Raw genomic sequence first — 14,383 nt, forward strand, 5'->3', positions numbered from 1 at the left:
AGAAAAGCTTACATGCTACACTGCATTCTGCTATGTTAGACAAACTTTTTATTTGGAAAATTCATGGCTTAAACTCTCTATTTTAGACAATTCATGTGCTAAACTTGCTGTTTTATTTTCTCTATGTGAAAAATGCTTTTACATTTCAATTTTAAAAAGTAACTAACTTTTGTCTCTTTTTCAACACTTTTTGAATTTTTTTCAAAGCCAATTTTTTCCCAAATTTTCCCATTTAAATCTTTGATTTTTTCAAAAAACCTTATGCTTTTAGTTTGTCAATTTTTTCCCTAGTAGATTTTTTCTGCTATGCTAAATCCCATTATATAGACTTGGAGGGAGAAATTAGGGAAAATTTGAATATTCAAATATAATATTGCCTCGAAGAAGGCCCCCAAATGACTTTTAAAACACTCCCAGCTAGGCATCCCCTTTTTGAAACATACTTTATAAAATATTTATCACTTAAATATTAAAAAGTTAATTTTTAAACACTTGAGTGAAAATATTAAAATTATCTCCATCACCTTACGAAACTTGCCAAAACACTGAAAACAAAGATATGAACATGTCGGAACCAACTAAAGCTAAAAGATGATAACTAATGATGACACGAGCACATACTATAAATAGCAGTGCTCTCAAGAACCAAAGAGAACAAACCCAGAAAAACTCAAAAAGATTGACACGAGCACTTACTATAAATAACAGTGTTCTCCGAGGACCAAAAAGAGCAAACCTAGAATGATCGATGTCATGCAAGCACTCACTATAAATAGCAATGTTCTCTGAGGACCAAAAAGAACAAACTCAAAAAAGGTTGATGCTATGCAAACACTTACTATAAATAGCAGTGTTCTCCATAAACCAAAGAGAACAAACCCAAAAACACCCAGAAAGATCAGTACCATCCAAGCACTTACGATAAACAGTAATTGCTATCGAAAATCACTTAAACTAAGAATTGAGCCTACCAAGAACATTGGAACCCTCCTAAAATAACCCCCTTAGTTTTTTCCATTTTTGAACACAACACTAGAACCCATTAGCATTAGCAATAAGCAAAGTAAACCATCTCGACCACTTGTGTAGTGGGACTGCAGAGTTCCCAGACTCGCTGCGAGTCTGGCGAGTTCGCCGAGTTGGCAAGTCGAGCCAAGCTCGGCGAGTTTAGCTGACTCGGGACTCGGACTCGGCGAGTTTTGACCATAACTTGCCTAACTCGCGAGTTAGGCGAGTTATGGCAAAACTTGCCGAGTCCGAACTCCAGGACTCGACCACAACAGGTCAATGTTTGGACTTGCAAAAGAACAAAAAAACATGAAGTTGTTTGACAAGTTAGTCTCTCCGTCAGGATTCATATATGGAATATAACATTTAAGTATAAGTGGCATTTCCTTATGTCTTTTCTCTTTCTTATACTTTAAGTTATATTCCATATATATTGTCAGGATGTTTGAGAGTGGTTTCGGACCTCCATGAGTTATAATGCAAAATCTAGTTTTTGGAGGATCCTTCAAATTTCCAGACAGTCAAATTTCAGGGGCCATTTCAGGATCAGGATGACATTCCAAACTTTTAAGGCGAGTTCACTCTGACCTTGATGTAAGGGACGGGACCTAGGAGGACACTATGCATTCAACCAAGGTTTGATTTAGCAACTTGAAGCGTGACCGGATAGTACACAAAAACCCTAGGAATGATCTAAAATTCTAAATAACCCCTAATCACTCAACTGACCTAACCTCCTTCACTCCACCTTGAGGAGATCCACCTGACTTGATGACCTTTGAGAAACTCAATCCCTTCAATGCAAAGGCTAAGACACTAAAACCACCAACAACAAAACTAAACGAGCTAACCCTAGAAAGCAAGAAGTGGGGGTCTTCATTTGCAATGGGGCGATGTGTGAGTACCTCATAACATGGATGTTTCTTAAAATTTTGAAAAAAGGGGGTAAGTTGGGGACATTTCCTACCTATCCCCACATCCCAAAAAACCCTCCCATGGGGCACAAGGTTATTTTTGGCAAGGGACATGTCTCTGAGGAGCATATTTTCAAATCCTTCTTCCCCCTTCCATCCAACATATATATAGCCTAAAACTAAGAGGTCCCAGAAAAACCAAGGTCAGTCCCAAGGTAAAACCTAAGTTCAACAAGCACACTATTTAATGCTACCATACACAAGTACTCCTTACAGTTTCCAAGTGAAGATGTTCATGATGTCTCATGTTGGTGCTCCCAGAATTTCAATTTGGCCAAAGAAAATACTAAACAGAAGCCCCAAACAAGTAGATACTCTACCAACATGCCTTTCATGGCATAACAAGCTAGCACACATTATAATTGGGCTTTATTCAATAATGGGTGGATGAAACAAGTTTTAAATCGTTAAAAATCTCTTAATTTCAAGGGTTTTTTTATTTTGCCGAGTCGTTGCCGAGTCATAGCCGAGTCACGAGTCGAGTCGGCCTTGCCGAGTCCGAGCCAAGTCCGAGTCTGGGAACTATAAGTGGGAGGATAACATATAGCATTGAAAGAGCACTACATTTTGCTGATATGACTAGCCACTTCTACTTATTCAGTGGGGATTAGAAAGATTAACTGAAGGCTTATTGAAAGCAAAACTTGGCGGTGTAACCAGCCACTTCCACTTTTTCAATGGGGAATGCAAAAAGAAATAACTCGAAACTTACTGTAGCAAAAACTTGGCGGTATAACCAGCCACATCCACTTATCTAGTGGGAAAGAGTTAGCTTTTAAAACTGAAATAAGCAAGTTGTTTAGTACTACTAAATCAGCTGATACAATAAGCTAACTATGAAAAGCTCAGAGATATTATTACAATATCATTGCTAATCCATAGAATGTCTAATCCGAACTCAATGCCAAATGAAATATAGTGAAAACATAGAATTTGGACAGCATTTACCAACTCTGATTTGTGAGAGCAATACTCTAATTTTTCTGAATAGATACCCAGAAAATCGCTATTATGTTCATACCTCTCTCAAATCACCTCTGAATGAGCCCAAACTAGAAGTAAATGAAGCATAGAGGCTAGAAGAGCAGGTATGGACAGAAAGCCCCCTCAAAGAACAACTCAAATAGATGGCACACACTCCAATGCAGCCCCAAAAACGTGGTATGAACAGCAAGCTGGTCCGATCAGCTTTAAAAATCACACTCCTTAAATCACACAAACTGGAGCAAATGGATGCGTTATGACCCCCTTACTTTTTTTTTAGATTTTCACACAACAAAGCACCCGTTAAGGTTGGGAAAGAGAATTACAACACTACTGAAAGATAACCCTTCCACTTTCTAATCACCAAGAGCCCAATGTGTGAAGGTGAGAGCATACGGTGAATAGGGGATCGTTAGCTCCAAAGCAAACTGAAAATACAATGTTGGGTGGCAAGCCAGCCCCTTCCGCTTGTCCAGCGGGAAAGAACAACTTAATGTGAAATCACTCTACCACTTTTTAGTGGGAGGACAGTTATTACAATTCTGAAAATAGATCGCTCTACCACTTTCCAACAAGAGGACATTTATTACAATTCTAAAAGCAGATCACTCAACCACTTATTCATAGGGAGGACTATGATACCAACTGAGAGAAACAAATAGGCGGCTAAGCCATCCTCTTCCATGTTTTTCAGTGGGAATACAAAATGTAAAATGCAATTAATCAAGGCTAATCAGTACTACTGATTTCAGTGTTACAATGAAGGCATAAACTTGCAGATTACAATAGCAAATGGTTAACCAGACACACCAAAATGTTAGGAATTGATCCTCTAACAAAAATGAACTATCCAGCATATGAAAAGAATCCTAACAAGTAAACAACTCAAGTCTGATATGAAGAACAACAAACTGAAATAACAGACCAGCAAGAATAGGAATCCCCTAAAAGCTCATAACTTTCTCCACGCAGCTCCAAATGACTTGAAATCAAATGCAAATGATCCCTGAAGAGGAGACGCCCAAGCCAAGACCAACCACCAGCTACAAATCTGATCAACACACCTAATGCACGCTTCCCAAGACACTCACATACATGGTGCAGCCAAGCATAGTTGGACTACTCGCGACTCGGCTCGACTTGCCAAGCCCCTGGGAAAAAAACTCGGCAAAAACTCGAAAAAACTCGACAACTTAAAAACACGCTTAAATTTAATAAAAAATGCTTTTTTTTGCAAAATTTAATGAGAAGATGCATCCAATGAGTCAATAAATGATAACACAAAAGAAACAAGCTGATTCTAGATATTATTAAATGCAAAGTGTCTACAAAATCGCATCCTCATGAGGAATGTTGATGGATGGAAGCCTGGAAGCAAAATAGTAAATAGTTTTTTGTAAAAGCAAAAGTAAATACATCATTACAAATTACAATTACAACTTCCTCTTCCCAGCTCTAACAAAAACTAGGGGAGAGGTAGAACTAGAGGGTCTAGTCCTAGAAGTCTACAGTAGGCGTGACTGTGCCTCCTCGCTCGGTATGGCTGGCTAATCCTCCATCCTGGATGAAGCTATGTCTCCACCTGCTTGTGGCACTGGCAATGACTCCTCATCCTCATCCTCTTCCTCCTCAATGTCATCTAGCATGAAACCAAATCCACCCCCTTCCTCTATAGCCTGCCTCTCCAAATCAGTGATATCATCCTCGGAAAACAATGGAGGTTGCTCCTATGATGTCCAATCACTGTAAGGATCTATATCATCAAGTCAAGTGGACCACCTGCTACTTCCTCTACCTTCCTTACGTGCAATCGAAGATTATATTGCACAAAGACAAGGTCATTGAGGCGTTTTTTAGCTAACTTGCTCCTCTTCTTCGTGTCGATGGCTTCAAACAAGCTCTAATTGCGCTCACAACTGGATGAACTACAAGGTTGACATAAGATTCTGAGGACAATTTTTTTGAGATTTGGGGTAATTCCACCCCAACTTTGCCACCAAGCATCTGCAAATTAAAATTAGGTTGAGAGTAGCACCCCTCACCGAGGTTTAAGGGTGAGAAAAAGAGAGGTAGAGAGATAGGTCTAGATCTTGGGGGAGAGAGGAGAGAGTGAGATGGAGTTTGGTAGAGAGGGGGATAGAGGAAGAGTGATAGGGAGATAGATAGGTCTAAAATTTGAGGCAGATAAAGTGAGTGAGATAGAGAGAGTGAGAGAATGTTGATAGGAGCATAATGATTACTGAAATTTGACTGTCTGAAAAATTAAAAGATCTTCTAAAACCTAGAATTTGCATTATAACTCCTAGAGATCTGAAACCACTCTCAAACATCCTACCAATATATACATGAAATATAACTTGAAGTATAAGAAAGGAATGTTATATTTTATGTATATATTCTAATGAAGAGAATGAAACTAACCTGAAAAAACAAAAATAGATAATTTTTTGACATATTTAGGCCTCTTTTTTTAGTCTAGTCGAGTTTTTTGCATCGGCGATTACTCGGCGAGTTTTTGCTGCGAGTTAAAGTGGTAGAAACTCTACGAGTGTTCCATCTATGCGGCCAAGTAAGGAGGGCGATTTTGTTTATAAAATCCAAATCAACACCAAACACTACGAAACTTGGCAAAAAGAATCGCCTAACCAAGAGGAAAACAAAAGAAAAATACCCAGAAGTCGCGACTAAACTCTCAGAGACATGAATGATTTTCACGATTAGCTCCATAACAAACAGCAAACTCCAGCACTGAAAACAAAACTCCAAAAATCAAAAGCATCAAATAACTTCATCTTCCTTAAGCTCAATCTGCTCCTCTGAGTGAGAAACAATCACAATATTCAGCTAGGGACTATCTTTCAAGCTCGAAACTGAAGGAGACTAGGAGGTAAGCATCCCTTGAAGCATGGTCTGAAATGATTTTAGTAGCACTTCATTATGATAAGCAATAGATAGTCTCAAATGAAGGCCAACGCACTTATTTATAACCTTCTCCCAAATTGAACCTCAATTTCCGTCCAATGTGGGACTAAACAATTACATTCAAATTCACTTTAATTTGCATTTCATTTCATCCCTTCACCAAGTCGTCCTATTTTCCCTAGACAAGACACTTTATTAAAATGCAAATAACACATAATGCGAGCGCCCAACATATAATTGAGAAAATGACTTTAATGTAACTCAAGCAATCCCTTTAATAAATCGTCCATATTGCCTTAAGTTATAATCCAACTTTAAACAACATTTTCCAACAAATCGACCCCCTCAAGGTAGCAAATATACTTCATAAAAAATATCAATAAAGTGTGTTATGACGTCCAAGGTAATAAAGTGAATTATTTCATAAAATTAACTTATTTCTTTCTAAGGCATCCATCATGCATTATAAATAATTCACTTATAAAAATATTTTTCCTCGACCATGAAGTCACCCAACATAAGCTCAGACTTGCCAAAATAGCTCCAAAAATGCTAGAAGACCAATAGCTCAAACTAACCTGTTGGAAATAGCCATCTGAATTAACCTGCTGAAACCCTGCTAAAAATAGCACTTACTAAAAATAGCATACTACTGAAAATAGTGTGTCCAAATGCATTTTAACCAAATTCTGAGCAATCATCACAACTTACTAAAAATAGTAAGTCTGAAAAAGTCTTCGGATTCGTTTGCATGTCACACCATTGCAAGGCTCTCTAAAAACCCAGAAAAATAAGTTGTACTCGCCCCCACTTACTAAAAATAGTAAGTTTGGAAAAGTCCTTAGATTCAGTTGCATGTCACACCATTGCGAAACTCTCTGAAAAGCCCATAAGGAATCCAGAATTAGAACTATAAAACTCCAACATGCTAGCCACCAAAACTCCCAAAGCATCCTCCTAGCAAAAGGGAAACCCTAATTTCTGCCTCTAACTGACCAACGAGTCTCGGAATTGGCCAACGGTCCTCAAAACAAACTAGAGCGAAAAAGGGGACATTACAAGACGCCTAGGGCATAGGAGAAGAATGAATCCGTACCCACAAAAATCAATTCAATCCTCCAACCAAGGTGAGTAAAAACATGAAATCAGCAAAGGGTTTCCACAACTGAAAAAACCAAGAACTTCTCTATTGAATCCAATGGCAACCTCTGAATGAAGCTGCTCCAATCAGCTAGGAGTTGTCTTTCAAACTCAAAACTACAACAAGCTAGGAAGGCACGCAACCCCGAAGCTAAGACTCTGAAAACATTTCAACAACACTTCGTTATCTCAATATTCAGCAACCCAAATGAGCCTCTCAAACTTGCTTTTATAGCTTTTTCTCAAGAATCAACCCTCTTCTCCAAGTCATGTGGGATTAGAAGTTTTACTTTATTTTATTTCCCTTTTCATGTGCACCAATAACTTAATAAAAATTATTAATGATTCCCAACTTGGGCACCCACATGAGAACATCTTTTAAAAACAACTTAAAAGTCATTGAGCCTAGAGGTTGGGGTCAAAAAGCAACTTGAAATTATAAAATCACTTTTGTTATTACCTTCCAGAAACAAACTCCAAGAAACCTGAATAAATCAACCCTCAAACTGGATTGCCAGAAATAGAAACAAAGTGTTGTACCATACTACTAAAAATAGTACTTACTAAAAATAGCACTTACTAAAAATTTAACATACTGCTAAAAATAGTAAGTGACTCCAATCTCCATTTGAGCATATTCTGAGCAGCCATCGTGACTTACTAAAAATAGTAAGTTCAAAAATCTTCTATGATGATCTTGCATGTCATAGCACTCTGCACCTCTTGAGAAATCCAAAAAAACCAAAAAAAACCCAAAAGGCAAACTACCAAACTCCAACAAACAACTCTCTGAAATCCACCCTAAAGATGGAAAACCTAATTTAGTCTCTGATTAGCCTAAAGATTTCCAAAATAGGCTAAAGATCCATCTAACAGTCTAGAGTTGAGAAGGGGACATTACACCTCCCAACGTATATGGAAACCTACTAAAACCCCTAAAAACTAGCCAACACCAATAGGAAAAGATGGTGTAAAAATGGGGACATTACAATTGGCTTCGGTGAGATTGATATCTTATGTCTAGCATATTTTCTCAAGGCTATTTTATGATGTTACAACAGTATTATCCATAATCAGCACTTATATCAGCAATCATTCTTCTTATTTGGTGTTTATAATGCATATAAACTAACCTTGTAAACATTAGATGGTTATACTGCCAAAGAGTTGTTATATTTATGCATGTTATATTGTAAACACTAGATGGTAGTACTGCCAATAGGTTTAATGTTTTCCTATTGTTGATGTACTCACCCCACTGAACAAGTGGTAATATTGTAATGTTCACTCACCACTGAATAAGTGGAAGAGTAATTTTATTTTTCGCTCACCACTAAATAAGAGGAAGAGATGTTTGTTCAATGTTTTGTAATCGCTCACCACTGAATAAGTGGAACAAGCTTGTTTCAGTTATTGCTCAGCACTCCACTAAATAAGTGGGTTTGGTTTGCTTGCTACCTAGTGTTTTTCCTTTTCATGTTGCAAGCTTTCAATTTAATTATATAAGTCCCGAACACCATATGCTCTCACCTTGCCTATCTTAGGAACTAGGTGATCAAAAAGAGGAAGTTATTTTTTTTTTAAATAAAGGGGTGTATATTACATTCCTTTCCCACCTAACATTTCCCTCCAAAGATGTTGAAAAGCACTTTTTAATAAATATTACAATTGACCCACATTAATAAAATAACAATAATACATTAGTCATCTTTTTTATAATGTAGAGAATAAAGTTACTAAAACAACTTAAAACATTATTATTACATTATTTCCCTAATTTTATCCCTTATCCTACAAGAAATAAGAAATAAGCTATGGATCTCCCAAATATTTTAATTCTTAAAAGGGAACATGACATTGACAAGTGGGGTTGTATGTAAATTCAAAACATTATAGGAACAACAAATGCACTAATTTTTATTTCAAGTGCATGAACCTATAAATAAAGAGTACCTAAATGTGATTAAAGAAAATAAATTTTCCTCTACAATTGTATTCATGAACTTAAAATAAATATTTAATTATTTATCTGCTTAGACAATTGTTGTCAATCATTCGTTAGATTATTTATGAAGCTAATAGGAATTAACATTAAACAGAGATTTTAGTTTGATAATTATGGATTTGGAACAACTAATTTGCTTATTTTCAGTTTCATAGTGAGAACAGTTATAGAAAACACTAATGCAAATGCAATAAAGAAAAAGGAAGTGTCATCCTTACTCTAATGCAAATGCAATAAAGGAAAAGGAAGTGTCATCCTTACTTATACTTATGGACTTCAAATAAGGATTCTGGTATTTCTCCACTGAGGTTATTAGAAGAAAGGTCCCTGAAAGCATCCAATCAGCCCTGTCTTAGAGTTCTATAAAAGAAACATCCAGATGATATGCATAAACTGATAAATTTGAGACATCTCTCACAAAACAGACACATGTTAGTTAACTAAATCTATAAATAGAAAAAATCTTGATTCTTCAATTACAGAACACCAGTTTCATCATAAAAGACTAAGGGCCAAAAAATATCTAAAAGATGATCAAAAAGGCATTGCCTTTATCTACAACAACAATACCCTTATGCATCATGCGTCACTTACATACCTATATACTCATCGTCTCTTATTTTTATTCGTTTGTATTACTATCAACATGAGTGTAGATACAAACAGAAAACTACACACTGCTACAGTACAGCCCATGACACATAAAATAATAAAATCAAAAGTAGTGATCACAACCATAATATAGATTCCATGCGAATTCAACTTTAAATAACCATCTTACTGACAGTTCAATTAAATTTTGAAGTGCTGATAGAGAGTGTGGAATCCCTCCGCTAAGATTGTTGTTCCCTAACATCCTGTTTGAATAAATCCATTAGCATGAAAAGAAGGCTCAGTAAAACTAATAAATAACTTGCTAAGATTTCATAGTGAGAACAGTTATAGAGAACACTAATGCAAATGCAATAAAGAAAAGATTCTTAAAGTTGACCATAATTAAAAGAGAAAAAAAAAGCTTAAAAATTATTACATTTATTTAAATAGTTGAAATTGGTTTTCAACAATTCCATGGACAAATGACTTACAGGTATTTAAGTTTAGAAAGCTTGCCCAAAGAACTTGGTATATCTCTTGTAAGGCCATTGTTTGCTAAATTCAGGTTCTCGAGACTACTCACCTTCCCAAGTTCAGGTGGTATTCTACCTGTTAGATTATTACCTTCTAATGTCCTGCATGATACAAAAGAAAATATAAATCTGTAAGCTACAATACACATAAAATCTGTTTGTGCCTTAGACAAAATAGAAGATCAAACAACTACTTTACGTCTCTTTAAAGCTGTTTTTGTTTCTTTTATCTGTGCCACTAGCAACAAGTGAGGTTAAGACAAAATAGAAGATCAAACAACTACTTTACGTCTCTTTATAGCTGTTTTTGTTTCTTTTATCTGTGCCACTAGCAACAAGTGAGGTTAAAAAGTACAGACAACATGTTATTATTGTGGTGCACAATGATAAATTTCAAGCATTCAGCATGTATATACTAGCAGTCACATCTACAGAATAAAATAAATAGTGTTACACAAGAAAGAGATCACATGGCCAATCAATGCATCATTCACCCCACATGAAATAAATTTCAACAATCAGCATGATTGCAAAGTTTGACCAAATATTCTCAGCATATGAAAGGAATATTTAAATCTCTGAAAGAATTTTGATGCAAAAAGAAATACTCATTGAAGTGAACCTAGCTATCCAAGAAAACTAAAAAAGCTAAAAGGTAACTGCAAATTGAAAAAAACCAGGAGCGAATTATTCATCCACCCATCATGTCTCCTTGTTAAAAGCTGATTATTATCTTCATGCATGTTTCATTGTATATGTCAATATTGATGTCAGACAGAAAAAATTTAGAATAATATTTATGAATGATTAAAACAGGTCAGTTTTGGGACGATAAAGCACTGCCAATACTAATAGCAATGAAAAATTTCCATAATCGTCTACTTTCCAAGAAAGCAGCAAAGAGATTAACAGGATATCAAATGAATTTTATCAAGTCCACAAACAAAAAAGTAAGTCAACAGGAATGAGATGGAAATTATATTTCTATCATCAAATGAAGTCAGTCAATGGAACTCATAAAGTACATTCTATTATAATAGAGAAGACAAGGATAAGGAGAAGCACTAAACACTAAACACTAAGCACTAAAGAAATATAAGAAAAACATGTGAAGTATTCAAACCCTGAACAATGATATCTGAGTATAAAAATCTCTTTGGGGGAAGAACCCTAAAATGCAGCATGTAGTTACTGAAGATACAAAGCAAGAGACCATGACAGGAGACATTGTGATATGCTTGTAGCAGGCTTAGGCCCAGAAGAACTGATCGTATCAGCATCTATCATACCAAAAGGATCAGTGCAGGAGGAAAGTACACCCAGGAAAGACAGAAAAAAGAAGGTACCTAAAGCACTATGCTATTAATAATACTAAAAAATTATGAATAAAAACAGATTTACCGAAAATTGTAAATCTTACAAACCTAAGAAAACAAAAAAACGAAAGCAATATTTATAAGAAGACAATAAAAATGCTACACAATAAGCAATTTTTTATCCATTTAAGAAACCAAACTGAATATGCTATTGCCCTAAACTCTTCTTAGCATTGAAAAACAAGACAAACATCAAGTCCCACAAGCAACCTAGATTATGAACAGAAAAACTGAATAAAACTAGAACCTGAGATAAACTAGAGAATCAAACCCATTATTTGCCTATTCTTTGTGGAAATTGCAAAAAAAATAATATTCTTGTCCTGTTTTTCAAGAATTTGTAGGTGTCAGCCAAAGTCATGGTGAGGTCAGGAAACCTGCATCATTATGATATATATGAATCTTTGTATTTTTCAACAATATCAGGCAGTTTAAGGAAATTATATACTAAGTTGACCCACGCTTGATATGCCATAACATCTTCAGGGTTTAAGTTCAATAACATTTCCATTCTGGATTTTTCCCCTGGATGAGTTATAACAGGGTGATCATTTCTTTGTTTGTATCCCCTTTTGATTTACCTAGCTCTCTTAATTTTTTATTCCATGTCCTTTGACTAATTTTAATCTTGGCTTCGTATTGTATCATCATGTTTGTTCATTGTATCCAATAGATTCTGCATGTTATTTGATTGTCTATATAATGCTTGGAATAATTTGTGCACAGTTTTCTTCCCAAGTAGGATCACTGTTGTTTGATTGGAATTGGGTGGGAGGAAAAAATCTAAACCTTCTTTGACACTATGTAATGTCCCCTTCTCAATGATGTGCTTTCAGTGGTCCATTGGCCTATTCCAGAGACCCGTAGGCTATGTGGAATGAAGAATTAGGGTTTCAAACATTGGTGAAGCGATAACTTACAATTTTTAGTAAGTTAGGGGTTGGCTGTTTGGATGATGTTGTCTTACTGAGCTTTCCATGCTCTGTCGCTGGGTGCGAAGATCATGCTTTTCGGAGTAGTAATTCATGACTTACTATTTTTAGTAAGTGGCAGTATGGAGCATTTCTATTTTTGGCAGTGGACAGGGTCTTGATCCTGCAATAGTTCTATGGTCTTCTTTAGTCCGCTTCATCCAGGTTTTGTTGATGATCAGTATGGGAGTCATAAGTGATTTAATTAAATATTATTTCCTTGTCTAAGGTTTAATATTTAAATATTTTTATTTACTAATTAAATGTATTAAGGATGACTTAGGGAAAAATAATTAATTGATACCCATTTGTTATTTTCCTAAAGTCAAATGGCGTATTATTTGGTGGCAATTTGGAAGGATAAAACATCTCTTGTTTTATAATTTTTATATTGCAAAAAAAACGTCACCAAAAGGCAAAGTTCAAACTTCCCTAGGAAGAGGGAAGTGGGCGCCATGTTGGAGGAGACTTGAAACGAAATGAAGGGAGTTTGAGTTGAGTTTGGGTGCCATTTGCATTTGAATTTGAAGGAGCTTGGAGTTATAAATATGAGCCTTGGCCTCTCATTTTATCATCTTGAAAAATTGCATCGTTATGCTACCGGATTGGCGTATGAACTTTGAAGCTTCGGAGTGTGGCTCCCTAGTGTTTCCAGTTTCGTACTTGAGATATAGTACCTAGTTGTGTGATGTATTCTATGACATTTTCAATGCATATTTCAGTATTTTCGAAGTGTGGAGTGATTTATGGAGTTGCTGGTTTCCCTGTGGCTGAAGAAAGTTTTCAATCATACCTCCCTGCCTGAGCGACTGATCATTCTGGGTACTGGCTCAATCCTTCTTCTTGTTGTTGGCGATACATCTTGTAAGTTTGTAGCACCATATTCTGAGTTTTGAATTTTATATTGCAAATTGAAATATCCTAGCTAGGCGTGGGTTTTGGTGAGTGCATTGGGATGCATGCGGGGTATTTTGCACGCAGGGTATTTTGAAGTGTTTGGTAGCTCCATTTTGGATTGTTCTTAGTTGTTGCTTGTCTAGTGTTGGTTTGGGAGTGATTTGGAGTGAATTGAGAGAGATTTGAGTGAGATATGAGCAATTTAGTGAGTTTATGGGTTGCTGGTTATGCATTTCCAGCCTGTTGTTTTTGGTGTTGAATTAGTTTGATGATCATTATCTCTTGTGTTCAGCAATTTACTTCTACTCTCACTTTCCTCTCTATTGTAAGGTTAAGTAGTAGTACTCCTAACCATTCTGGATTGTAATCTTCATATCCCACTGAAAAGTGGAAGAGGCTAGCTTGCCGCCTACATCTGATAATTTGTAATTCAGTCCTCCTGTTGCATAAGCGGTTGAGTGATATTGGTTGTAATGGTCCTCCCGCTGCATAAGCGATTGAGTTGAGTAATTTGGAATTCAGTCCTCCCGCTAAAATATTGCGGTAGAGTGATTTGTGTTTGCAGTGTTGTTCTCTTGGCTAGTTTCACCGCCAAGTTTCTTGCTTTCCCGCTGGATAAACGGAAGGGGCTGGCTTGCCGCCCATTATTGTATTTCAGCAATTCAGCAGTTTATCTCTAACAATCCCTTGCTACTGTATGCTCTCACCCTCCCAGTCTGGGCTCTCGGAGATCAGAAAGTGTAGGTTTCCTTCCAGTTGTATGGTTTTCATTATTCTAACCCTAACGGGTGATTGCTGATTGTGATATTGCTCCGAAAAACAAAAAAAATAGTGGGAATATTACACACTATTGTTAGGTACTATTGTACACAATAACTGCAAACAATTGCAAAGTTAAAGGCCAAAATTCTAATCATTTTAACATATGATACAAATGAATTAATCAAAGCACAATAGGTTTAGTGTGAATGTAGGTCAT

General features: G+C 36.2%; 1 protein-coding gene across 14 annotated transcripts in view; it reads right to left on the reverse strand.

Annotated features, from left to right (window-relative positions):
• The window catches only part of LOC131061795 (LRR receptor kinase SERK2), a 161,299-nt gene that overhangs the window by 111,134 nt on the left and 35,782 nt on the right, over window positions 1-14,383 (reverse strand). For all 14 annotated transcript variants that reach the window (XM_057995631.2, XM_057995627.2, XM_057995630.2 and 11 more), the window contains 3 exons: window positions 10,119-10,262; window positions 9,819-9,890; window positions 9,295-9,360 (listed from right to left, as the gene is read on the reverse strand). In XM_057995631.2, coding sequence (XP_057851614.1) covers window positions 9,295-9,360; window positions 9,819-9,890; window positions 10,119-10,262 — 282 coding nt within the window. The remainder of the gene's footprint in view (window positions 1-9,294; window positions 9,361-9,818; window positions 9,891-10,118; window positions 10,263-14,383) is intronic.

The sequence above is a fragment of the Cryptomeria japonica genome, chromosome 4 (assembly GCF_030272615.1).
Source record: "Cryptomeria japonica chromosome 4, Sugi_1.0, whole genome shotgun sequence".
Classification (NCBI taxonomy): Eukaryota; Viridiplantae; Streptophyta; class Pinopsida; order Cupressales; family Cupressaceae; genus Cryptomeria; species Cryptomeria japonica.